Genomic DNA, 24,691 nt, shown 5'->3' on the forward strand with positions numbered 1-24,691 from the left:
TCAGAAGAAACTAGCACGAATCAGTGCAGTGCAACGTATGAGCGGGATAAGGCAGTTGGGGAGAAGTGGGCACCACCTCACTCTTAAGTGTTCAATAAGCAGCAGAAACGTTTCAGGAAACAGTAAAAGAATTAGCTAAGACCTTCAGGAAGCACAACTGAGACAAGATGCTGCTGTATGCCAGCTGCAGCTGAAATGTCTTCTGCTGCAATGGTGTTTATTAATATGGTGAAGGACACAGTGAGTGGGAGTAAGCATGGCAATATCCAGGCTGACTTTTTGGGTTGCATACGTGTACCAACAATGAAATCAGCGAGTTTGAGAAATGATTTCCCAATAGATGGATGTAAAGCCCCAGTTCACACCTCACATAAAAGGGGTTTGTTCTTACTGCTAATTAATATGAGGACAGGAACAAACCTGCAATGGTAGGAGGGTGAAATTAGTTTTTGCACATTTCATTGTACCGTGCCTTTAAAGCTCCCTCAAAGTGAACTTCATCCAGGCCATCAGCAGCAGCAACAGAGTGCAGCAGGCTATTTGTTTTCCTCTGTCATAAGGGAGAAAACTTTTGTAATAGAGGCTAAAGCTGTAATAGAGTGAGGGAGCAATAATCATTCTTTCTAGCTCTTAGCACTCTTTCTCCATTATTATCTCTCTGAGTGACAAATTACAAAGCACAGTTTTTCTTTTGAAAGATTGTATCATATTGTCTTTTTCTTCCCTGTAGATAAAAGGAAATGAAAATGACCCTGCTGTCCCCACCAAAGCAGTGCATTCTGGGTCCAACAATCAATCCACAATCACTACCAACTTCTCAAGAGCCAACATGAAACAACAGTAACCAATAAACATTATATTTGGCTTCTTCAAGAAAGTTGTCATTGCAATTTATCTTTAAAAGGAATTTTGTTGTTAGCACTGGAGAATTCTTTCTAGAAAATGGACTAACAGTAAAATAAAAACTACAATTAAAATGTAGCAGCTGCTCTGTAGGTTATTATAAGCAGGTAAGTTTGGGGATGGCGTTTCTCAGTATTTATCTTTAGAAGGTGTCAGCTAACCTATAAAGTCAAAACAATGATCAGTGGTCTTTAAGCACATTTTCTACATTCTTGCTCTGTAAGGTTACAGGAAATGAATCCTAATTCTCTAATTTCATGTGTTAGGAAGTTCTCTGTTGCGTTTAGCAATGCAGACAATTTTGATAGCAGATACTGAATTTGATTATTTGATTTTCCCTTCCTGGAAGGGATCAGATATAGAAAATGCTGATTCAGGAGAACTATCACTATTTTAGAGCTACTGATACATTTTCTTGTCTGTGTCTTTAAAGGAGTTTGTGTGGTTTTTTTTCTGCTAGCTGCACAGCCAAGCGTTTATTGGTGTGTTCAAGTGTTTCCTGTGCTACACCCTAGGCAAGCCTGTGCTAACCATACTGGTGAACTCAACTACGATACTGTTTTTTGCTCTCACTTTATGGAGAGGTCCCTACCCAGAACTTGAAAGCTTATGAAGAGGGATCACCAGAGCAAGACCGTAATGCATTAATTTAAAAATAATTCTTTTTTTACTGAAAAATATGAGTTTTTACTGATATAACTAGTACTTCGGATTTTGTAGGATAGGATACCTAATTCTTTTTTAAAAAATCTAATTTGCTCAGTTTATCTGATTTCTCATTTGAGAGGCAGCTGTGTTCTTAGAAGCATGACTGTGTTGCCATGTCTAGACATGTTTTGCCTCAGAAACCAAGAATGCAGTTTTACATTTTCACACGTGTAGCCCTTCTTTCTAAGCAACTGTCACTGGGAAATATTTAAGAGAGAAATGAGGCCAACACAAAAACACCTGTACAGGGAGTTTATTGCCCTATGTGCAGAAACAGTATGTCTATGCAATTTATGCACCAAACAGGCACAGAAAGGCACTTGTATTTTAAGACAGACATCAAAATCATATGGTAATTTACTGTTATTTTTAATTTGCCAGTGGAAGACAGACTTGTATTTCCTGCTGTATTCATATGCATATAGTATGATCTTGTATGAGAAACAAACTCCTGCTAGGTTGGTAGTTCTTGTCTCTAAATCACAAAGGAGAATTTTCTTTGTAAGATGATGGAGGATAATCACGGGGATGGTCAGGAAGAGCTAGCACGTGTTCCCATTTCTCAGGTTTTCTTAGGAGTGGCAGCACAGCAGAAACAGGCATCCAGCGCTATTGCAATGGATAACAGTTCACTGTTCAGAGTAAACTTCTTCACTGCAATGATCTGCACCTGAGTTTGTTGTCTAGTGTCCCTCTGTCACTGACAGGGAAAGAGGCTTCTGGAACACGGTTCGTCTCTGCATCAAGATCTCAAACAGGCCAGAGGAACTTGTCCAGAGTTGTTCTTTGGGATAAGTATCTTTCTTGTAATGCCAATTTGTCTCCATTGACTACAAAAAAGAATATGTCTGACTGTGATGCAGATGTCTACTTTGCAGTCACCTTTCACCTCTCCCATTTTTTCCTCTCAGATCTAGAACTTTCTGGTATAACTTTCATATATATATATACGTTTTGTCTCATCAAGAGTTTTTGTAAAGCATGGTTCTATTCTTTTTCATCTAAACTTTTGCTACGCTGGAAATTTGCAGCAGAAATTTGAGAAGAGTAGGGGATAAAACAAGGGGAAGAAAGGATAAGTTTCTGCTTCTAACAACTTATATTTGTGTGGCGTTTGTCATTTCAGGCTTCGTGTTTTAACTTTAGAGCCTTGCAATTTCATGATATACCTGTGAGACAAGTGAATATAATTAGAATAACTTTCCAGTTGTGAGAACTATGGATGCTCAAAGCTCTGAAATCACTCCAGTGATTGGATGTATGTACCCGGATGTTTAACATCCAGCATTGTCTTAAGTGAATTGCTCAAGGCCAAAATGACTCAGTTGAGACAGAAGTGAAACCCAGGATTAAAGGCTGCCAGTCCTGAGGATACTATGGACATGCCCAGGACTTTCAAATGTCCTTAGGGCTCTTGGGACACCCATTGAAATCAAAGTGATACAAAGCACTGCAGACAGTGAGGGCCCAAAGGAAGGAAGATAGTAACATTTCTATAATAAAATCAGATGTTTTCACAATATGACAACAGCAAGTAGTTTTACGAGTTCTATAAACACCCATTTTGTGAACTAATTTCTCCAACCCATGAAAGAATATCACCTGTGGAAAAATGTGTAAACTTTTTAGGTTTTCTACAGATTTTTGTTAGAGTAGAAATGAAGAAGCTTCTCCTTATACAGTTAGCACAGGGTTCCTGATCCCTATGTTGGTATTTACTGCTCTGTTCAATAGATTATGCTTCTTGTAGGAGGGTATCCTTTGGATTTTATTCTTAACAAATGGCCTACTTTTTAATTTCAATGCTGTTTTCATTTTTGTGCAGATGTCATGGAAAAAAATACCTGTATACTGTGAAATGAGATTTACACCAAAGCATCTGCTGTATTTTTATGTGCTTGAGTGCAACAAGCTGTCAGGTCTGCCAGATGTGTGAAATTTATGAGTATTTGTTTTGTCATGACACATGTGTGCCCTACTACCTGAATCCTGCTCTAGCCACAGAGTTTCAGGTAACAGTCCTTGAGAAAGTGTGTGACATCAAAAGTATTTCAGCTGAGCTATTCAGGTGCTACAACTAAAGTTGAGACTGTCGGGCTCCAAATCCTTGAGGTTCTTGTTAGTTTTAGTTTATGTGGGGCACTCTATAATAGTAGTGTCTTCATAGGGATATAATTCTGTAACTGCCCAGGTTCATATTTTGAAACACCTGTAATGAGTGATAGCAGAGCCAAACACAGTATCATGTTTTTTTCCTGATAGGCATATAGTTAATTTGGGATGAAATGGGATTATAAAATGCATTTATGTCAGCACAGGTCCTGAAATGGAGCACTGAGTGGTCTCTTAGTCCTGCCTCAATCTTCAGACCCTGATAAGACCTCCAAATTTGTCCTGCAATCTCATACCTGCTATCTCTTGCTCATTACGTTCTCATAAAGTTGTTAGTAGTGCAGTGCTGTAACTGTTGTCCTAAAACAACTACCAAACTAGACTGGAAATCTGGTTTAGAGATGACTTTTGCAGCACACTTTTCTTGATCATTTCACAGACAAGTACAACAACAATTGCTTTCCCAGATGTTTGAATCCTCCCTCATTTAGTCCCACTCCTCAGGCTTTCGAGAAAAATGTTTTCTTTGAGCCTTCTCTCTGTTGGTCACTTTGTGAGAGATTACTGTCTCTGACTGCTTTGAGAGATAACATTACATTGAACCCCTTTTTCTCTGAAGCAATGCATTACAGTATAGAGGAGCCAAGTATCTCTTTTGCCAAGGCTGAAACACAGAAGAGCCTTTTCTTGTTCAGTACTTATTAGAATTCTGCTGGTTTCCCCTCTGCTCTTGTATGGAAAGGTGAAGACTCAAATACATTGTTAGAGTAAGGAGAAAAGTCTGTAAACTGCATTTTCATTGCTCTCCCTACACAGAAATTTGCGATGTTTAGTATCCTGTTCTCCCTTGTGACGTGCATTCAAGCTGCAGGAGCAGAGAAGGAATTTGTGAGATCAGATCCTGACATACCTAACATTGCATTCATCCCCACCATTCGCCAGAGAAGCCCTCATATGGCCAGTGTGTGTTTATTGTCCGGTTGTGTCTTGGATTTCATTTCACTGCCTGTGAAGACCTCATGGCTGTAGTGCGAGCACCTACACCTGCTGGTCTTCTCTCTTCAGCCTGAAGGACCTGGGGATCTCCGCAGAGAAGCAATACTGGGGCATGTAGCTTTACTGGGCCACTGGAGGGCAGGGCTGTTATTGTGTATCAGGAACGAGATGAAAGAAGTTACTCTCACACACAGCATCTGTTAAGAGTGCTCACGTATTTTGAAGTCTGTGCCCATAAACTCGACAATAACATCCCCCTTTTCAGGCTTTATTTATTCATCAGCAAAAAGTGATCTTTTGATCCTTACTTTCTAGTTTTGCTATGTAAAAGAGAATCAGAGGAAAGGCTTTGCGTGTTCATTTCTTCTTTAATTGCAAATATCTCTGAGCTATTTAAACTGTGATGAAAACACAGTGAGTCAGTGTGACAATATTGACAGAGCAGGGGTCAGGGTGTAAGCAGCTGTAAACCCTATGTCCTCTGAATTGGCACACCCAACCGCCCAGACAAAATGCTGCAACAAATCTAGCACAGATTAAAAAAAAAGCTTTTATCTTAGCTATGAAGCAAGCCAAGGTCAGGGGTATGGAGTGGAGGTGAGGAGAGTTCTGTAAACACAGTTGTTGAAAGGAAATGTCCTCGTTTGCGTTGTGCTTCAGGAGGGTCAGGAACACCAGCACGTCTATCTGAATTATCTTCACAAGACAATGAGGTCAGCCTTTCATTAATTTTGCAAACCAGATTTGATTCAATTGGGGGATTTTTCACAGTAAATCAAACATCTTTGACACTAGTGAAGGACATTTAAAAGGGAAGTTGAGCTCTGCTGTGAGCCGGAGGAGGAAAGGGATGAGTGAGTCAAAAGCCAAATCCAGACTTCTCCTCAGATTCATGTTCTGAGTGCTGGTGGTATATGAATACATCTCTAACAAGTTCCAGAAGGGCAGTTAGAGACAGTGTCCAGTAACATGAAAGGTATTAAAAATTTCCATTAAGCAAATAAATGAATAAATGAAACCCTTAGTTTCAACTGTACTTGCAATTCACTGTCAGCAGAAAGAAAAAATGTGTGGTTTTATGTATGAGGAATAATGATCTGCTTGAGCAGAATAAAACACCAAAAGAGGAAAGAAAACTGAATGACAAAGACTGGGTAAAAGAGACGAAATAAAATGTAGGAAATGTGAAAAGAAGATAGAAAAAAAGAAAAGAAAAAACAATGTAATCACAAGGCCAAAAGGAATAGCTGAACAACTAGCAGAAAAGAAAGCTGAAGATAGACAACCCCCCATATTTTCCCAGATCAGATGACAGAAAAACATGGAAGAAAACAAGTTAAGTAAGGTCTGTAGAGAATGAGAGGTCTACCTCTGTGTAATGCCAGGGAAGAGACAGACCTGCCTTTTCATGTATACAACTAAAGAGGACAGTTAGTGGATATTTCTTCTACTCTCTTCTCAACGATGGGAGAGCCGAAGAAATAGACCTATTACAGTAGATGGGATTAAAACTGTTCTATCACTGAGATAAAACTCAATGTCTTTGAGGCACTAAAGGTGAATTTGTTTTAGAATTTTGAAAAAGTGTGCCGAACACCATTTAGGGAGCTAGGGAAGAGCAAACTTAGCTCCTTTGCCTGCCAGCTGCCTCTTTGCCAGCACACAGGTCTGCGTGTGTATGGTCACAGAAGCAAATGGTGCATTATGCGTGTGACTCCAGCGTCAGTCTAATGGAAACCACATTTGTGAGGTGGCACTCTGCTGCTGGCACGGCACGTTTACAAATTAACACAAGCTTTTGCTGTGCATGTCTAACATCTTTTCTGCAATTCATTTGGTATGAGTAACTAAATCACAGAGTGGCTGAGGCTGGCAGGCATCTCTAGAAATATCTACTACTCCTCTGTTGCTCTACGTTGCTCAGTCTAGTTGGATTTTGAGTTATTTCCAGGGATGGAGACTCCATAACATCTCTGGTTATCCTGTTCCAGTGTTTGATCACTCTCACAGTAAAAAAGCTTTTTTTTAAGTTTAGGTGGTACCCCAGACAGGTTCCCAGCCTTTATACTTGGAAATGGCTTGCAGGGGAAATTGTTCCATCACCTTCCCACAGACTGAAGTGAAGCTGACAAACCTGTTTCACAGATCCTCCTTATTACCCTTCTTGAAGATAGGAGTGACATTTGCTTTCTTCTAGTCCTTAGGAACCTCTCTTAATCACCATGATCTTTCAAGAATAATCAAGAGTCACCTCACAGTGATGCCAGCCATCACCCTCTGCAGCCATGGGTGCCTTCCATCATGTACTATGGACTTAAGTCTGTCCAGTGTGTCCAAGTGTTCTCTAACCATGTCACCCAAATATTGCAAAGAATGTCAAAAAAGTACGTCAATGGCAAAAGGAACACTAGCGAAAATGTAGGCCTGGTGCTGAATGAGGTGGATGTCCTCATGGCAGACGATGCAGAGAAAGTGGATTTGCTGAATGCCTTCTTTGCTTCAGTCTTTACTGCTATGGATGGCTTTCAGGAATCCCAGACCCTAGAGGAAAGAAAGAAAGTCTGGAGGAAAGAAGACTTGTCTCTTGATTGAGGAGGACCAGGTTAGACATAATTTAGGCAAACTGGACATTCACAATTCCATGGGCCTTGATGGGATGCAACCATGAGTGCTGAGGGAGCTGGGAGATGTTACTGTTAAACTACTCTCCATCATCTTTGAAAGATCGTGGTGAACAAGAGAGGGCTGGAGAAAAGCTAATAGCACTCCAATCTTCAAAAAGGGTAAGAAGGAGGACTCGGGAAACTACAGACCAGTCAGCTTCACCTCCATCTCTGAAAGGTGATAGAACAGCTTACGCTACATTTGATCTCCAAGTGTCTGGAAGAAAAGAAAGTTATTGTGAGTGGTCAACATGTGTTCACCAAGGGGAAATCACACATTCTATCAAAGACAGGAGAAAATTTGCACTAGCAATACAGTCTATGGATATGTGAAAGTGGGAGACTAAGTCCAGGCGAGGACAAATCAGCAAAAAAAAGCAGGGGACCCAAGGTGGGAGTGAGAGTTCGGGTGCGCTATAAGATTGGTAGGGCATACAGAGCACTGACTCTGCAGAAGCAGGTGCAAGTATGTGAACCTCAGGATGGAAAAGAACCAGGCTGAAGGATTTGGGGCACTTGATGGTTGAGAAATAGATAGAAATGCCTAGAAACAACTGAGCCCTCTAGTTAGGTTCTCGGCCAGCCCCGAAGCCAACGAACAGCCTCTGCTGTATCTTCTGAATGATATCTTCAATGTCTGAAAAATGTGAAGAAAACAAAAACCTGCCGCTGACATTATGTCCTCTGTTAGCTCAGTCCAAAGAGGTTTGTGCTGTCCTGAAAGCTCCACGCTAACTGCTTTTACACAGGAGAAGAGACCTTCCATGGATTTCTAAACTACCAGATCATGTAGACCTGAAGTTGAAAAACTAGTATTAATGCAATCCGGAGTCCTCTGTGGTGGAGAGCACACTATTTCCCATGGCTTCTTTTCCACTGATGTTTAGCCTTTGATCGTATTTTTTACATTTTAAAATCGAAATTCCATAGGAAAGATGGGTGCCAAAAACAGGCCCCTGTGGATCTAGCACATCTCAGCCGTATCCAAAGATTCACTTGGTCTCTTTCATACCATGTCATCATTTGCCACACTTCTTTCTTTCTTCCTTACTACCGCTCTTGCCTTGAGTATTGGAAACCAGAAGCTGCCCTGAAAAGACAGAAATATAATGCTATCGTAGTATTAATGAGTTAGAGATCGCCCAGTCAGTTCTGAAGGCTATTAAAAAAAACCAAACCAAACTAAAACAGCTATCTAGCTCAATTTACCATAAATATATGCCATTTCCATTAGTATGCATGTATATATTTATATATATATACAAAGTGAACATTTTTGCAAGTCAAAAGTTTTGTTCCCTGGAGGCATTTGGAGTTGCACTCCAACTGTGTTATAAAAGAGAAATATATGACCTTCCATTTTGCTAAGCAACAACTGAACATTTTTCTCAACATTAAGAGGCTGCTCATAAATACCTAACATTTGCTGTTTAGATTGCAGGGATAATCTTTGTGCTGAAGGTGCTTTTCGTATGTTCATGAAAAACATGTTTCTTCTCTGGAGAGCTCTAAATTCGAGAAGTATTTTCTTGCCAGCACATAGTCATTTACATGTACCCATGTTATGTGTGGTGCGTGTGTGTCGAAGGACAGAACAAAGTAATTATATGGTCTAACCTCACCAACAGGCAACTTGTCTAGGGCTCCTGTGCAGGAGAGCACTGGGGAAAGTCTGTTAGCACATAATTGAAGTTAATAAGTGTTTAAAGGTTTCCTGGATCTGGCTACCAACCTGAAAGAGGAATATTTATTTTTTTTGTGAGCTGATGGCTTACCGTTCTAACAAACATGTTCGTTCTAGTTTTCTCTCGTAGCTTTGCTCTTTTCTTGAGCAATTTTTCATGCAAATAATGTATCCGTTTCCTCTCAGTGTCAGGATAAAATGAAGTTGACACAAGAATTTTAAGTTGGGTCAGAAGGCCAGAGAATAACCCAAAAATGATTAAGAAGAAGATGATGACTCCAAGCTGGATCCAGGTTGTGGAGAGAGAGAGCTTGGGCTGAGGGATGCAGTCATGCTTAAACAAAGAGATCTTGAAAGGATCAGTCTTTGCAATATGCTCTCTCATGCCAATGATAAAGGTCTTCTCATTTCTCTGCAGAAAAAAAGGGGGAAAAATTTATAATAGTGACTCCCTCCTTTCTTAATATTTCTCCCATTGAACTTTCAGATTTAAAAAGTTCCATAAATATTCTAGCCCATCCAGTGTCTATGTATGCTATACATATAATAATATATTTATTGGCTATTTATAAATGTTTCAGACTGAATTTGCACCATTTCTCTTGAGAGGCTGTCCCACACCTGGAACTTTAAAGAACTTATCTTCTCAGCGGCTCTAATAGACAAATATTTAGATAATCTGGTTCTAATGATTTAATATATTTCCATTCCCATGAATCTGCTCAGATCCTCTGTTGGAAAGTCCCTTATTCAGACTAAGCCAGCAGAGCAGAGTGTGTCCATCCCTTTGGTTGTGGCTCTGTACATGATCAGCAGTGGTTCTACACCAACCTAAGCAGGTAGTCTGATAACAAGGTTACCACAGACCCCTGACCCGATCCTCCTCCACCAACAGTAAGTCTTGTTGTCACAGTGGTGTTTTAACCGTAAAAGTGGTGCTTCACATATGTCAACATTACAAATTTCCAGTTTTAAGATTCTGATCTTCTCCATATATATAAATGGAGGCATGAAAGTGCTTCTTCCTATAGTTACCGTTCTCTAGAAATATAATGACACTTTGGAAAGCACAGAGGACTGTGAGGTTCCAACATACATATCTGTAAAGTCAATAGCCATTTTTTAAATGAATGACTGTGCCATGAAATAACTGATGGCTCATCAGCTGTATCTGCTCCTGCAGCTGCTGAAAATGAAGGGAAATTTTTCCACAGTAAACTTAAGGAATATGTAGTACTGATAAGTACTTACTTGTTGAAAGAGGCTGAGTTGAATCTCTAGATCCGGTACTTCTTGGAGATGTTTAGTCACAGAAGTAATTAACCAATAAAACAAATAATCTACTGCAGCAAATAGAAGCCAGATGCAAAGATGAATAATTACAGGGAGAAAAAAATGCTGCATATTTTTTCTGTCCTTCATTGTGAGGCAGAAAGATGGGATCATCACATAATCTTTTCTTTCTTTTCTGTTAAGTGGAAGAAGACTGGGTCTTTGCTGTTGCTTTTGGTGCTCATCAAATGCAATGAACTTTTTTGTGATGTAAGTATTCTTAAATTTGACACTCTGAGAGCCCACAAATTTTTTGATAAAGAGGCCTGTTCCAAATGAGGCTAGAAATATCCCCACTATAGGCAATACTTTCTGGCCTATGTAAGGCAGTATAGTCAGCATAAAAGCTATCTGGTTAGCAACTCTCTGGATTTCTTGCTTTGTGTCATTTAGCTCTTGTTTTAATGCATCATCTGAAATTGAATAAGAAGGTGTGAATTCATGTTTTAGGAACACTATATATTCAGATAGTTCAGGGGAAAGCTTGGCTGCCTCATAAATCCATTTTATTGCTTCAACATAATATTTTATCAAGGCAAATTGTTCATACTCTAAATGACAGGTTATACTGTCTGCCAGAACCTTTAGGTTGTGAAAAATATTTTGGATGTTGCCAGCCACCACAACCCCTGTACCAGCAGTAATAAGAGCATTCCTGCCATTTTTCAGTCCACAAGAAAGAAGGAACAGGACACTAAAACAGCGCAGGTGCCTGAAACACGAGAGTGCAATAGAAAGCAAGATCCAAATGAATCCAGAAATCAGTAATGGAGCCAAAGGGTGGTGTGCCAGGGAGAAGTGCATGCCAAGGAATAAGAGGAAGCTTGAGAGGAAGCCAACTGCAGAGCAAACTGCAAAAAGCTGTATCAGATGCTTCCAGCCAGGCTTCCTGTTGGATATAAAAATTTCCCAGGCATTCTGGACTATGGAGACAAGTGTTTGCATTTTCTTCTGATTGTTGTTGAAACTGCGATAGCTCAAACTAAAAAGAAAGGAAGACAAAAGTACTGTTAGCTACAGGGTGACACTATTGACAATGATGTGCTTTTAAATGGCTGTGGTCAGTACTACTTCATGTTGCAAAAAATGCAGATCTGACTCACATAGATGCTGAACTGCGACATGTGAGACCCAACTCTTCATCCCCAATAGCACATGTATAAACATGAAAGAGATGACTTTAAATGGTATTTTATCTTTATTTCAAAGTATTTTTATCCTTTTACATTTTGTATAGTTTGATTACTCTTTTGCTATACAGACATAGTGGTTCTTATGTGCGTATACGTGTGCATGTTTTAGGAGAGAATGACAGGGACACAAGCCTTCTGTAACTCCCAGTGCTTCCCCACCGACACTAGTTTTGCCTTACAGGAGTGTTGGGAAGGGAAAGAGCGGAGCATGGAAACTTCCCATCAGTAGCCTGAAGCAGGGGAGGGTGGCTCGACCCACAGGAAGCAGCCAGAGCATCTGCTAGGGAGGGAGGAACAGGTGGAGCAGCATGTGCACGCTGCCAAAGCATGGCATATGAAGCTCTCCTTTTTTAGCTGGAGGTAGTTCAATATAGAGGGAAGAAAGTGTACCTCAGAGGCATCGTTCCTCCTTTGGATGTCTCCTGGGATAGCACAGCTACAAATTGGCCCATATACACTTATAACCCTAATTGCTTGTACTTGTCACCATCTTTCCTGCCTACCAGCATGCTCATATGGTCAATTACAGAGTATTTCTGTGAGATTCAATTCAGTTTAACGGGAGACAGTACAGTGCTCACGTTTTTCCTTCTTCTTTTACAGTATAATGTTTATAGTGCATTTTGTCCAAACACGCAAGAACAACTTTTATGCATATTAGCTTTTAATATGCTACAGCAAATGAGATACTAATTAAATAAAATAAACTACTGTAATTTTATCTTATAATAGAGAATAGTTGTCTTGAAAATACCTCCTGAAGATATTACTTTGTCTTTTGTTTAGCTTGGACACAGCAGGTAGCGAGGAAGTATTATTTTGTACACATACTGTATTTTACTGCCATTTGACTTTATGAATTCTGCTGCCATTCACTACATGGTTTTCCCCTTCTCTGATTGTAACTAGTTATTAGTTATGTCAATACTGTCTTTGCTTGCAACAGGAGCTGAAGATGATTGGAGAGGCATCTGACCCCAGTTGGGACCTTCTTGGACTGCTGTGTGCGGTGTGATGCTTTTCCTTGACCTCACTTGGGCCTTGTCCTTTCCAGTGCTGAGGATTATCCTGAAAGATGATGAGTTTTTTCACTACTTCAGCAGTTCAGGGATTAATGGTGGGCAGTAGTTCTTGGGTGGAATCAGTTCCTGACACTAGCCTCTGCTTGGGAAGGCTGAGGAAATTGCTTCCCTCCAGAGCCTCTGTGAACTCAGCTGTAAATGGAGTATAACAGCAATTAGCAGCTCCTTCACAGGAACAAATTTAGTTAATTAATGTCCCTAAAGTATGTAGAAGTGGCCATGTGTTTAGGAAAGTGGAGCAAGTGCAATAGGTAGGAGAGGTAGCACACAAGGCACTGCACTCCATCTTTGCCGTGAGCAGAGCTGCTTACACAAATGGTTTGCTTTGCCCTCTTCCTACTGAACTAGAAATTAACAAGTCACTTTTAGAAAACACAATTAAAAAGACAATGTTCCTAACCCCAGAGTCAAGCAGAATCAGACCCTGGAGTCAGGCAGAACCAGACCTAACAGCCAGCAAACCCTGCCGTTGAATGCTGAACTTCTGAGATCAGAACCTTAACTAGTACTTGCTACTATATCTTCTTTGTAGATCTAAGAGAAATTGCCTTGTACAGTGAGTAGATATGAAGTACTGCTCTATATTTAATGAGCAATAAAAAAAATCAAACGCAACCCCCCTAGCATTTATGTATTATACAAAAAACATCTGTGTGAGAAAATAATACATTTTGAGTTTTCTTTTCCAGCACTGATTTTTCAGTTATTCTCAAGTGTAGTTTCTGCATGGTTTTGTGTGTTACTATGTATGGGTATGGTGTATTCCTGTTAATGTTTATAGGCATTTGGTAAATGGCTGCAATATGTGACTGGGAGTCTGGCATGAGTGCATCTAAGTGTTGGAGAGAGTCAAGAATGATGACTTAGAATTAACTAAAGCTGTACTTCCGGACTCAGAGGCTGAAGACTTGCAAAATGTAGACAGAACATCAAAATAATTAAAAAATCTCATTTACTGGGCATATTCAATACTATATAAAAGATCACTGCACTACTCAGCACATAAATGGCAGGTTTCTCCCCAAACTGTTTGAACCCAGAATTTTAAGGCAGAAATGTCATGGTAAGGAGCAACTGAATTTTGGAGCCTGTGGCACAGATGCTCAGGTGTCTCTCTGGGATCACTGAAGGATGGGAAGGGAGCATCCCTGTCCCATGCAGAGCCCATCTCTGAGCTCAGCCACTGTTGGGTTAGTCAGGCTCACAGTGTGCATCTCTGTGGCTTGTCACCTCTGTTTTTCCCCCATAAGATATCAGCAACAGACACAGATATTCAGCACAGCAGAATCATGCAAAGGATGTAAACTCTAAACCTAAAAAATTGTGGACACTGAAGATTCTTGTATCACCAGGCTCTTAAACATCTGTGAATGCTTGGAAAGGGAAAATAACAGTCTGACTCAGGGGGTAGAAATAAATCTTTGGCTTGACTAAAGAGGCTAATTCGGTGCTTAAAGAAATAGTAAACCTTGAGAGCTTTCTGGAATGATTCCTCTATAAAACATAAATCATGAAAGCTCTCCTGAAGCTGTTTAGGTGCAAATACAAAGTCTAACAGGAGGCTGACGAGAACAAAATCTTCATTTCAATTACAGTCTCAAGTGAAGTATTTTTTTCTGTCCTATAAAGTGAACTAATGTGGGGGCTGCTACCAATATTTATGCAATATAAAGAAAGAATTATGCTTGGAAAGCATTTTCTTGCCGCTAAGTGCCAATTTCTTTCCACCATAATTTCTTGTGATGTACGCCACAGAGTGGAGTTGGAAATTCTTGTCCTCTAGCTCTGCCTTTGAACCTGAGTTTTCTGTAGGATGCATGAGAAAAGTCTCTATGCCTTAGTTTCCCTCTCTAGGAAATACTTAGACCTGAAATTGTGATATTCATCTGACATATGGCATGCTGGCAAGATTAATAATAACAAATTCTCAAAAGGAGCCTCTCCAGCAAGGAGTTTGGGCCGTGCTTCTTAAGGTTTGTGGTGTACTGAAATTAAGGCACTATAATTACATTAAGGCTATATAGTTATTTTTCTAGTTTCATTTTAAAGTAAAAGAGGAAAAAATTTAAACTTTTTAAGGTCTCACTTGTGTTATTTCAGGTATTAGCTACAGTTTTTAAGTAAGCAGAGGATAAATACATAGCATCAAGAATCCCTAGAAACTGTCAGTCCAGCTCAGCCATGAGCCTTGTGTTAGAGCTCTGTGCATCTAACACTGCGTATGGTCGCTTCCCTACCTGCTATGGAAAGTCTTTCATACTTATTGTCCAATAAGTTTTGGCCGTCTTCACTACTGATTTGGTCCTGTCCTAGTCCCTTGCTCACCCTGTATCTGATGATCATAGAATCATAGAATCATAGAATACTTTGGGTTGGAAGGGACCTTAAAGATCATCTAGTTCCAACCCACCTGCCATGGGCAGGGACATCCCACTAGATCAGGCTGCCCAAGGCCCCATCCAACCTGGCCTTGAACACCTCCAGGGATGGGGCAGCCACAACTTCCATGGGCAACCTGTGCCAGTGTCTCACCACTCTCATGGTGAAGAAGTTCCTCCTTATGTCTAGTCTAGATCTGCCTCTCTCCAGTTTATACCCATTCCCCCTCATCCTATCACCACAAGCCTTCATGAACAGTCCCTCTCCAGCTTTCTTGCAACCCCTTCAGATACTGGAAGGTGGCTATAAGATCTCCTTGGAGCCTTCTCTTCTCCAGGCTGAACAAGCTCGACTCTCTCAGCCTGTCCTTGTATGGAAGGTGGCTACAGCCCTCTGATCATCTTTGTAGCCCTCCTCTGGATCCATTCTAACAGTTCCATATCCTTCTTATGTTGAGGATTCCAGAACTAGACACAGTATTCCAGATGAGGTCTTACAAGAGAGGAATAGTGGGGTGGAATCATCTCCCTGCCCTGCTGGCCACGCTTTTTTTGATGCAGCCCAGGATACGGTTGGCCTTCTGGTCTGAGAGCACACATTGCTGGCTCATGTCGAGCTTCTCATCAACCAGCACCCCTAAAGTCCTTCTTCTGCACGGTTACTCTCATTCACATCATCTCCCATTGTGTACTGAAATTGGGGTTTTCCCCTACCCAGGTGTAGGACCTTACAATTGGCCTTGTTGAACCTCATGCGGTTCTCACAGGCCCTGTAGTTTGCTACGGTTGATAAGATTAGGATAGGATAGGATAGGATAGGATAGGATAGGATAGGATAGGATAGGATAGGATAGGATAGGATAGTTCAGTTTCATGTTTCCTACAGCAATCATATAGTCCAACTGCAATAGATTGAAACTCCCTACCTTTGCAGATAGTATTTCTGAAACCTTCTCTACCCAGGCTGATCCTTGCTTAGAGTTTATCATCAGTCTTACATTTTGCGTGTATGTATTAGCTACTCATGCCAATTCTTTGCAAATTTTTAATATAATGGAAGAAGCAGATGTCTCCTAAAAATGTGTAGGGAGAAAAAGAAAGTAATTTACTAAATAATTAACTTTTTTAGTAGAGCTACAGCTGATTTGGCAAAGCATGACAGGGTCATATCTTTAAGTCTACTTTCTGTTTTGACACAGATGTAATTCAGACAAAGCCTAGGGACTGCAAGTCCCTTTAAGTTGGGACTGATCGGTACTATCCTTTTTTTACACCTTCACACAAAGTCTGACACAAATTTTTTGTCTGTGCAGCATGAGATGAAAAGCATAGCAGTTTGGCAGGCCCTTTGCCCCATACAGTGCACAGGATCCGCATACAGAAAAATAAAGTTTTATTAAAAGAGACTTTAGTTTAAATGGGAAACATATCTCATTGATGTTAAAGCTTCAGCTTCATAGAGATCTTTGCCTCATAATTCCTGTTTGGATTTTATTCAGGACTTAACAAAAAGTAAACATATGATAAGAATAAAAAAAACAAATATCTTTTTTGGCAGTTTCAACAGCCTTCTTTCCTAGCTTGGATCAGTTACATTGAAATGTAAGATAATTACTTCCCTTTTTATAGATACTATAAAAAAAAATGCAATGCTGAACTACGGTTTAGTAAGAGGCAAAAGTACATGAGGGAGTCCCATATTATTTCCTTTGATCAATGCAGGGCATTCAGCAAAGAAATAAAAGCCCAATAAAAAATTCAGCCCCAGGGCTTCATTGAGAACCCTGTCATTTCTCACATTTGCATTCTTTGCTCTTAACTGCAGGGGAAGGAGAGTAAGTGGTACTACACACGTGCAAGTACTAAAACATAAAATTAAATGTGTGCAAATAGGAATCCAAAATACTAAACAACTCAGAAAATCAAATAAAACAGTAAGTTGTACACATGCAAAAGGAAAAGGAATATGATAACTGATCAAGATCTCTTTTTTATCATGTGTTTAAAATGCATGGCTCAGGAAGATTCTGAACACTGCAAGATATTATCAAGTGCTTAGCATGCACAAATTGGTCAAATATCATCTAATATCAGTTGTCTAAGCTTAATGTCCACATCTGAGCTCCCTGTCTTTATGATGTCGCCTCTTCTCAATGAGGAGAAAAGGACAGTTACCCAGAGCCATATTTCAGACTTGCTTTAGAAGTCTACCCTCACATGAGATAGATTGCATGCTATGAGAGCTTTTTCTTTATCTTGACTGTTGAAAGAGCCTGTATTACTCACACAGAGCTATCCAAATTCAGGCAAAATGAACCTTGTTATGTTTTCACATTGCAAGCACAACTTGCGTTTGAGTGACTGGGGAATCAGAGTAGGACGCAGAAAATGTGTTGTGGGCAGCAGCTGAAAATGGATGGCTACAGAAAGAACATGAAACGAGAAATCGTACTTTCTCTCTTATACCCCTATGGGCCATGTTATGTTTGGAAGTTCTGATGCAGCAGAACAACACACATATGCTTCTCTTAAAGCACAGGAGGGAATGAGACACAGTTTGTGAAACCCAAATTACAGTTTTCCTATTGACAAAAACAACTAGAAAAAACACAGAAAATTCAACTATGAGGGATGAAAGGGAACATGAGAGGTTATAGAGTCCCTTTTCCTACCCATAATAAATATCACTATACATAGCTTTGGAGGAGCTTAGGACTAAATTGTTTCATGAAATTTAGTAATAGAACCTCCAATCAGAAAGGTGACAACTTACAACAAATCTTTTTACCTTAGAACAGCCAACTCAGTCTATGATTGCTATCCACAGTTCCTTGATATTAATCCTAAAGTATTACTTACAGTCTCTCCTGTAAAGCACATGAAGGATATTCACAGTGTTCTCGTGTCTTTCTTGATTTCAGTGAGGAACCTAGATGGACACTAGTAAAAAAATTCACATGAGTAATTTGTTTCCCACAACCTTCCTCGGTGAGTCAGACACACTACAATTTTGAAATTTTTCTGATTTTGACAAAGATTCATGAGGAAGTAACTTATGCACAAGACTAAAATAGTGTATAATTTGCAAGTGCCACTTTCTACCTTTTTTCCTGGCAGAATAATAGATATCATCAAATGAGTTCTGAGCCCTGATTTCAAAGACTTAATTTTATGTTGAATAATATCTTAGGTCTAGAACTTTTAAGCTATTTTGGTACTTCACAGTGAAACTAGCAGCAATTCAGTGCCCAAGTAACTTTGAAGCTCTAATAATTTTTATCCAACAAATGTTCATACTGAGATCTATGTAAATATTTCTGTAGGCAATTTGTCAGCATATGGCCCTTAGAATGGTACCCACCTTAAACATACAACAATGACACTCAAATCATGTACAACAAGGCCTTGGATAATAAATGTAATTGATAAACAGGAGGGTAGAGCTGCTATTCAGAGGAATTTTGACAGGCTGGAGAAATGATTTGGCAAGCATGTCATGAAGTTTACCAGAGGAAAATGCAAAGTCCTGTCTCCCGGGAGGAATAATCCCAGACGTGTACAGGCTGGTGCTGACCGATGCAAAGAAGCTTTGCTGAAAAGAAAAACAGATTTCTTTGTGGAAAAGAAGTTGAATATAAGCCAGCAATGTGTCAGTTGGGCAAAGAAGGCCAATGGCATCCTGACCTTATTAGCAAGAGTCTTTCCCACAGGTCAAGGAAAGTGATTCTTCCCCTCAACTAAGCACTGGAGACACCATGTGTGCAATGCTGTGTCCAGTAAAGAAATCCCAGTACAACAGAGTAGCCCGATCTAGCTGGACCTGTTTTGAGCAGAGCATTGAACTAGATGGCTTTCAAGATTCCCTTCGAACCGAAATTATTTTATTCTTCACTAATTGCCTTATAAGTCAAAACTGAGATACCAACTACATTTAAACTTTCTTCTGAGCTCTATTTGCATGCAGTACCACATGCATGTGCTGTGTTCGTATGCTACATTTGCTTTAGGTAAGTTTATGACTATTACACACCTTTCAAAAATAAAACATTCTACCTTGGTAATAAAACAAACAAAACAAAATATTACTTCTTTCATAGCTTTGAGATTCTAAAGAAAGGGTAAAATCCATCTGTCTTCTAGGAGTTTATCTGCATAAATCAAAGTGCTGGTCTGGACATTACCTATTTGCCCTTGCATGAAATGTCCCTGCATGTAATTTTCCAGACAGCTGGTTTTCCAGCAGGTACTGATAGCACTGAAGTAACAGGTCTCACTGGCTCACTGTAAGATCAACTTTCCTCCCCACAGAGTAGCCATATCCCTGCTGTTTCAAAAGCGGCTACCAAGAAAGTTCAGAAAGCTGTCAGGCAGCAAGATGAACAAAGCATAATGTTCATAGCAGCTAAATTATGCACAATGTAAGGGTATAATTAGATACAGCAGACCATCTATAACTGGAGAAAGTCTCTGTTCATTATAGGACAAATGAACAAAATGATCTTTTAGAAGAACATTTTCTTCATAGTGTTATACAGGGGAAAATTCTGTGATTCAGATAAGTGCACATTGAGTTAGACCAAGTATCTACAGAGCCCAGCACGTCAGCTTTGATATTGTCACATAGCAGATGTCTATAGAATCACAGAATGGTGATTCTGGACCTGATCTAGGTGACCCTGCTTGAAGCATGGGAGGTTTGGACCAGATGACCTCCAGAGGTGCCTTCCAACCTCAACCATTTTGTGATTCTATGATTTTGTGATAGCTGAGATCGCTGTCAGTCCATTTCTCCAGCTTCTGAGGCCACTATGAGTGGCAGCACAATCATCTGCTGTGTCAGCCACTTCTTCTAGTTTTGTATCATCTGCAAACAACTTGCTTTTGCAAAGAGAGTTGCTCTTTCCTGACAATTAATGAAGATTTTATACAGTATTGTCCCCAATATCAGCCCTGGGAACACACCACTGGTGATCTTTGCCCAGCTGGATTTTGTGCTGCTGATCAAACCCCCTTAAGCCCAGCAGATCAGCTAGTTTTCAATCCACCTCATTGTCCATTTATCTTACCCATACTTTGTCAGCTTGCCTATGAGGATGTTTTGAGAGAGAGTGTTAAAGCCTTTCTGAAGTCAACCTAAAGAGCATCCGCTTCTATTCCCCTCATCCACCAAGCCAGTCCACTCATTGTAGGCTATCAGGTTGGGTGAACATGTCTTCCCTTTTGTAAATCCACATCAAATATTTCCTGCAAACGATTTCCAGGACTCGTTGCTTGATCACCTTCCCAGGGATCAAGGTGAGGCTGACCAGACTGTAGTCCCCTGAATTCTCCTCCTCACCATTCTTGAAGACGAGTGTGACTGTTGCTTTCTTCCATTCCACAGAAACCTCTCAGAGGCTCCATGGCCTTCAAAGATAATCAGGAGTGGCCTTACAGTGACATCAGCCAGTCCCCTCAGCACCCATGGGTGCCTCCCATTAGGTCCCAAGAACTTTGTTTAAATGTTCCCTGACCTGCTCCACCTCCACCAGGCGTAAGTCTTCCTTGCTCCAGACTCTCAGTCTGGTCTTGGAGGCCTGGGATTCCTAAAGGTTGGTCTTCCTCATGAAGCCAGAGCTGAAGGTGACATTGAGTACTTTAGGCTTTTCCATGTCCTTCATCACCAGATGCCAGCTGGACTTAGCCCACATTTCCCCACGTCTTTCTTTTTCTGCTGATATAGAAGATCTTTGTGGTGCCCTTTGCCTGACCCACTTGATTCGGCTCCAGGTGGGTTTTGTCTTTCCTAACCCCTTCCCATATACAACATCTCAACATTCTTACTGGGCTCCCTGTCCCTGCTTCTACCTTCTGTACGGTGCTTTTTCATGTTTGAGTTTTGTCAAGAGCTCTTTGGTTGCCTGTGCTGGCTTCCTGCTGCCTTTGCTTGGTTTAGTTGGGGTGAATAATTCTTCATGTTTGAGGAGATGATTTTTGAACACCAACCTGCTATCCTCGACCTCTTTTCTATCCTGTACCTTATCCCATTCTTCTAAGATCTCTGGATAAACCTACGTGTTTCCCCACATCCACTGCATATTCATTGCTAATCATTTTCTTCAACTCCACATGCAATTTGCAGGCAGAGAAGGCACTATTTTTCCTCACCTGGCATGCTGTTTGTCTCCTAGTAATTTTTAATATAGTGAAATAAAACAGTTAATAGGCACAAGTTTTATCTCTTAGACTTGGAAATTTTGGAACTTGGACTATATAGGGGGAAGAAAGTAATTCGTAGTCATCTGGATGGAATAACTTTTCCCACCCTTTAAGTGTTTAAGAACAAGGAGTAGTAGGCAAGCTTTATCCATACTCGCCAATTTGAATTGAGTCACAGCAGTGGCTGGCATCAGTGTTTCTAGCCTCTCCTAGAGAACGTAAGTCTGTAAAGTATATACAGACAATGCAGAAGTCAATCCTGCAGACTGAAAAGTATCCAAATGTTTCAATTACTTAATGCCGTAGCTCCCTTCAGTGATACAGCATGCTGAAAAAGAGCCTCAGCTGTTTTTTCCCAACCCAGGGACATTTTTCAGGTGTGCTGGTGTCACTGGGGTATTTTTTTCCAGAACCTTTAAAGCAGAATGTTTTACTGACTCACTCACAGCCCACCCTTACAAACTGTTGTGTCACCAAAACTGTCAAATGTATTCTGGGACCAAGGTGGATGCCTGCTAGTTTTGGGTGGCCGAGGCCACTGGATCACAAACTACAGCACAAGCCTGTGCTGGGAGAATATTTTCACCAGCTAATGGTAGATGCTGGGGCTGCCTGTTTCCTGGACTTCCCTGCTGATGTTGTACAGTACTTGTCACTGTGAAATGGGAGGAACTGATACTTAACTGGTTTGGACAATAGTATGGTAATAGCTGTTGGTTTTCTCTTCCTCTGTGTCCGCTTGGTGCAGTACTGATCCTTCTGTCTGCACTAAAAAAGTGAGGATGATTTCAGAATTAGTGTATTTGTGACCTTTGTTTTCTTATATTTCTGACCTCATTTTACTTCTTAATCCCTGGAGAATGACTGGCAAAATTTGCTTGCATATAAACAGTAAAATGTCACTGTTCAAGTTCCTACGGTTCTGGCAGTTAATCCATTTCAACTGATAACAAAATTGTGATTGACTTGATTCTGATAATGCTGTGCTTCAACTATAGTAACATGCAAATTGGATGCATATTTCTTTGTGTTTGTCTTTAGGGTGTTGAAGGTTTCTTCCTTTTGTGACATGTTGAGTGCTTCAAGAACAAAGTGAGTTCAGAGCTGTGAACACTGTGTTGCATTGAAATCACTAGATATTCTGCTCTGCTTGGTTCTGCCTAAGGATGGCCAGCTAGTAACTAATAGTTCTTTCTCCTGGCTGACTTCCAGAGAGCCAGGAAAGAAACAAAGATCAGCTTTTGTAAGTATTTGTGCTTTTGTTTTTGAGTCATGGTTTTAATTACTGTTTCTGTTTTACGGCTACAGCAGAAATTTAGATTAAAATAAGACAATTACCTTTTCTTTTCTAAATATCTGAGGAAATGAAATAATTATAGTGGATCATTACTCACAGTGAGCAGAGCTCCACCGGATGCACAGTATGTCTGGAGCTAGTGACACAACAGTTATGAGTAAATGGTTCTTAGAGTGAATCAGGATTGCAGAAACTCACTTCTGATTTTCTGCAGTGAAAAATCTGATCTAAATACTGCTGAGCACAGGTAAAACTTGTATCTGATACTGGTAGCTGAAGCCAGTCTTTGTATCATAGAAAGGTAGTGTTTCAGTCACTATGAAAACACTAACTTGTAAAGAACTATTCCTGTGAGTCAAGCTGAGGAAGTTTCCTAACGGTCTCCAGGAAAGGAATTTAACAGGGAATTTTCAGCTGAATAATCATCATTGGTGGCCACATAAATGCTCCTCACTTCATCCCAGGAAAATGAGGTCTCAGTACCTCTCTATGGAGTTTTCATTGAATGCCCATCAGATACCACGAAGTGACTGCCCAAGGCACAGATTTGTCACATCCTTCCTCTTCTAATGTAAGCTAGAAATAACTGTCTTTGCTGTTGTAAGTTACTTTACTTTGTTTATGTTTTACATCTCTTCCGTGTTGGAGGTGTCAATCCCAACGTATTATGCAGCCAGCTACAGCTGCTACCTACGACTGCAGACCGAATAGGCATTTTAAATGAAACATAAAATCAACATTTAAAAAAGCATTGGTAGCAGTTTCACAGTTATAATGAGGAGCTGCATCTGCCTAACTAGCTCAGAGGAAAAAGAGGATGTAGCCTGTATGAGATCCTGGGTTAAGAGGTCTGTGATAACAACCTTATTAGGAAATAAATGCTTGCTAGGTTGTGGCTGCTTGTGGGATTTCTGCCCTTTACTCCACAGCCTGAACTGTTGGGCAGATTCACAGACGCGTGCTTTTGGATGCAAGCTTCCCCTGGTGCAGTCATGCACCTTGTGTTGGGCCCATCTGTGTCCCTGGTTTGAGCATTCCTGGCCTCCTTAGAGTCACTACAACTGCTTGTGTATTCCTGCTTTAGCTCCTTTCAAAATCAGGTTACTTAAAAAATTCTGTTAAAAAAAACCCTTAAAATAAGTGGTAACATTTTGACACTATTAGACTATCTGGAGGTTGGACAAGAGGTTATTCCAGAAAATATGAGAGGGGAAGTAATCCTTGCTGAGCCATAGTGATGTGGCTAGGGTGAACATGGTAAATTCTCAGTCTGAAGATGCTGTGTAAGGTCTTGCTTAGTTGGAGGACACGTGGGGATACTCACAAAGCACATTTTCCAGGAGTGAATTCCAGATTGTTTTCACCATCTTAAAGTAAACCCCAAACTATTCATACATTGATAACTGATTTTTCACTCCTTTTTACCCTTCCCTTTGTGTTTTCCCCCTATTGTTCACTCAATACCCTAAAATCTTTTTCACCAAAGTTAAAGATATGCCATACAAAAGAACTGACTTTTTTAAATGGCTCTAAGAAAATTAAAAACGAATGGGATGCATCGCAAAAAAGGTTTTACTCCACATAGTTACACTGTAATAAAATGACAAAGTATTCCAATCTAATTTTTCTACAATATATGCTATTCCAGATAACTGAAGTCAGCATTGCTGCAGTGAAGGCGCCCATACAGCAAAGACTGCCAAAGTGACAAAGGAAAAAGGTTATACGAAAGAAGAGAAAAATGTAATAACAGCAGTTGTTGGACCATATCTTACCAGGAAATCGGATACATTACTAATAAATTCCTTACTGTATGCTATGAAATGAATCAGTGAGATAAGGAAAGAAACAATGCAGCCAAGGAACAGCAACTGGATAGCAATCTTTGCTTATAATAATGTAAGTAGAATTTATAATGGCTCTATCAAAGCATTTGGCACAGTTGCTATAAAACAGGCCTGGCATTTCCATCTTTTCCATCTTCAATTACTTTGAAGAAGTTTATAACTTACAATAAAGCATTATTTTCCAGGCTTGAATGTTTGGGAGAGAATGAAAAAAATAATTAAATAATAAGGCAGCCTAAGCCTTATAAGAAAACGCTTGTCACTGATCTTCTCAAAGCCTTTCCTTGTGCTGTCTACT

General features: G+C 40.2%; 2 protein-coding genes and 1 long non-coding RNA gene across 6 annotated transcripts in view; 2 read left to right on the top strand and 1 right to left on the bottom strand.

Moving 5' to 3' along the window:
- Positions 1 to 883, top strand: part of DPYS (dihydropyrimidinase) — a 38,036-nt gene extending 37,153 nt beyond the window's left edge. For 2 of the 3 annotated variants that reach the window (XM_054059494.1, XM_054059495.1), the window contains exon 11: positions 731 to 883. The gene's annotated coding sequence lies outside the window, so the exon portion shown is untranslated. The remainder of the gene's footprint in view (positions 1 to 730) is intronic. The other variant, XM_054059496.1, reaches the window with a different exon arrangement.
- A 233-nt stretch (positions 884 to 1,116) lies between these two features.
- Positions 1,117 to 18,036, bottom strand: DCSTAMP (dendrocyte expressed seven transmembrane protein). 2 transcript variants are annotated; one of them, XM_054059498.1, is made up of 5 exons: positions 17,911 to 18,036; positions 15,978 to 16,124; positions 10,318 to 11,380; positions 9,158 to 9,478; positions 1,117 to 8,472 (listed from the first exon to the last, which is right to left on the bottom strand). In XM_054059498.1, the coding sequence occupies exons 3-5, from the start codon at positions 11,341 to 11,343 to the stop codon at positions 8,389 to 8,391; spliced, it is 1,431 nt and encodes a 476-aa protein (XP_053915473.1). In that variant the 5' UTR covers positions 11,344 to 11,380; positions 15,978 to 16,124; positions 17,911 to 18,036; the 3' UTR covers positions 1,117 to 8,388. The 2 variants fall into 2 exon arrangements, with proteins under 2 accessions (XP_053915473.1, XP_009554545.2); XM_009556250.2 differs by lacking the exon at positions 15,978 to 16,124 and having other exon boundaries at positions 17,911 to 17,966.
- On the top strand, positions 10,488 to 24,691 carry LOC128851347 (uncharacterized). The gene is made up of 3 exons (XR_008448703.1): positions 10,488 to 10,608; positions 22,291 to 22,492; positions 24,195 to 24,691. It is a non-coding gene; the product is annotated as an uncharacterized LOC128851347 (long non-coding RNA).

The sequence above is a fragment of the Cuculus canorus genome, chromosome 2 (genome assembly GCF_017976375.1).
Source record: "Cuculus canorus isolate bCucCan1 chromosome 2, bCucCan1.pri, whole genome shotgun sequence".
Lineage (NCBI taxonomy): Eukaryota > Metazoa > Chordata > Aves > Cuculiformes > Cuculidae > Cuculus > Cuculus canorus.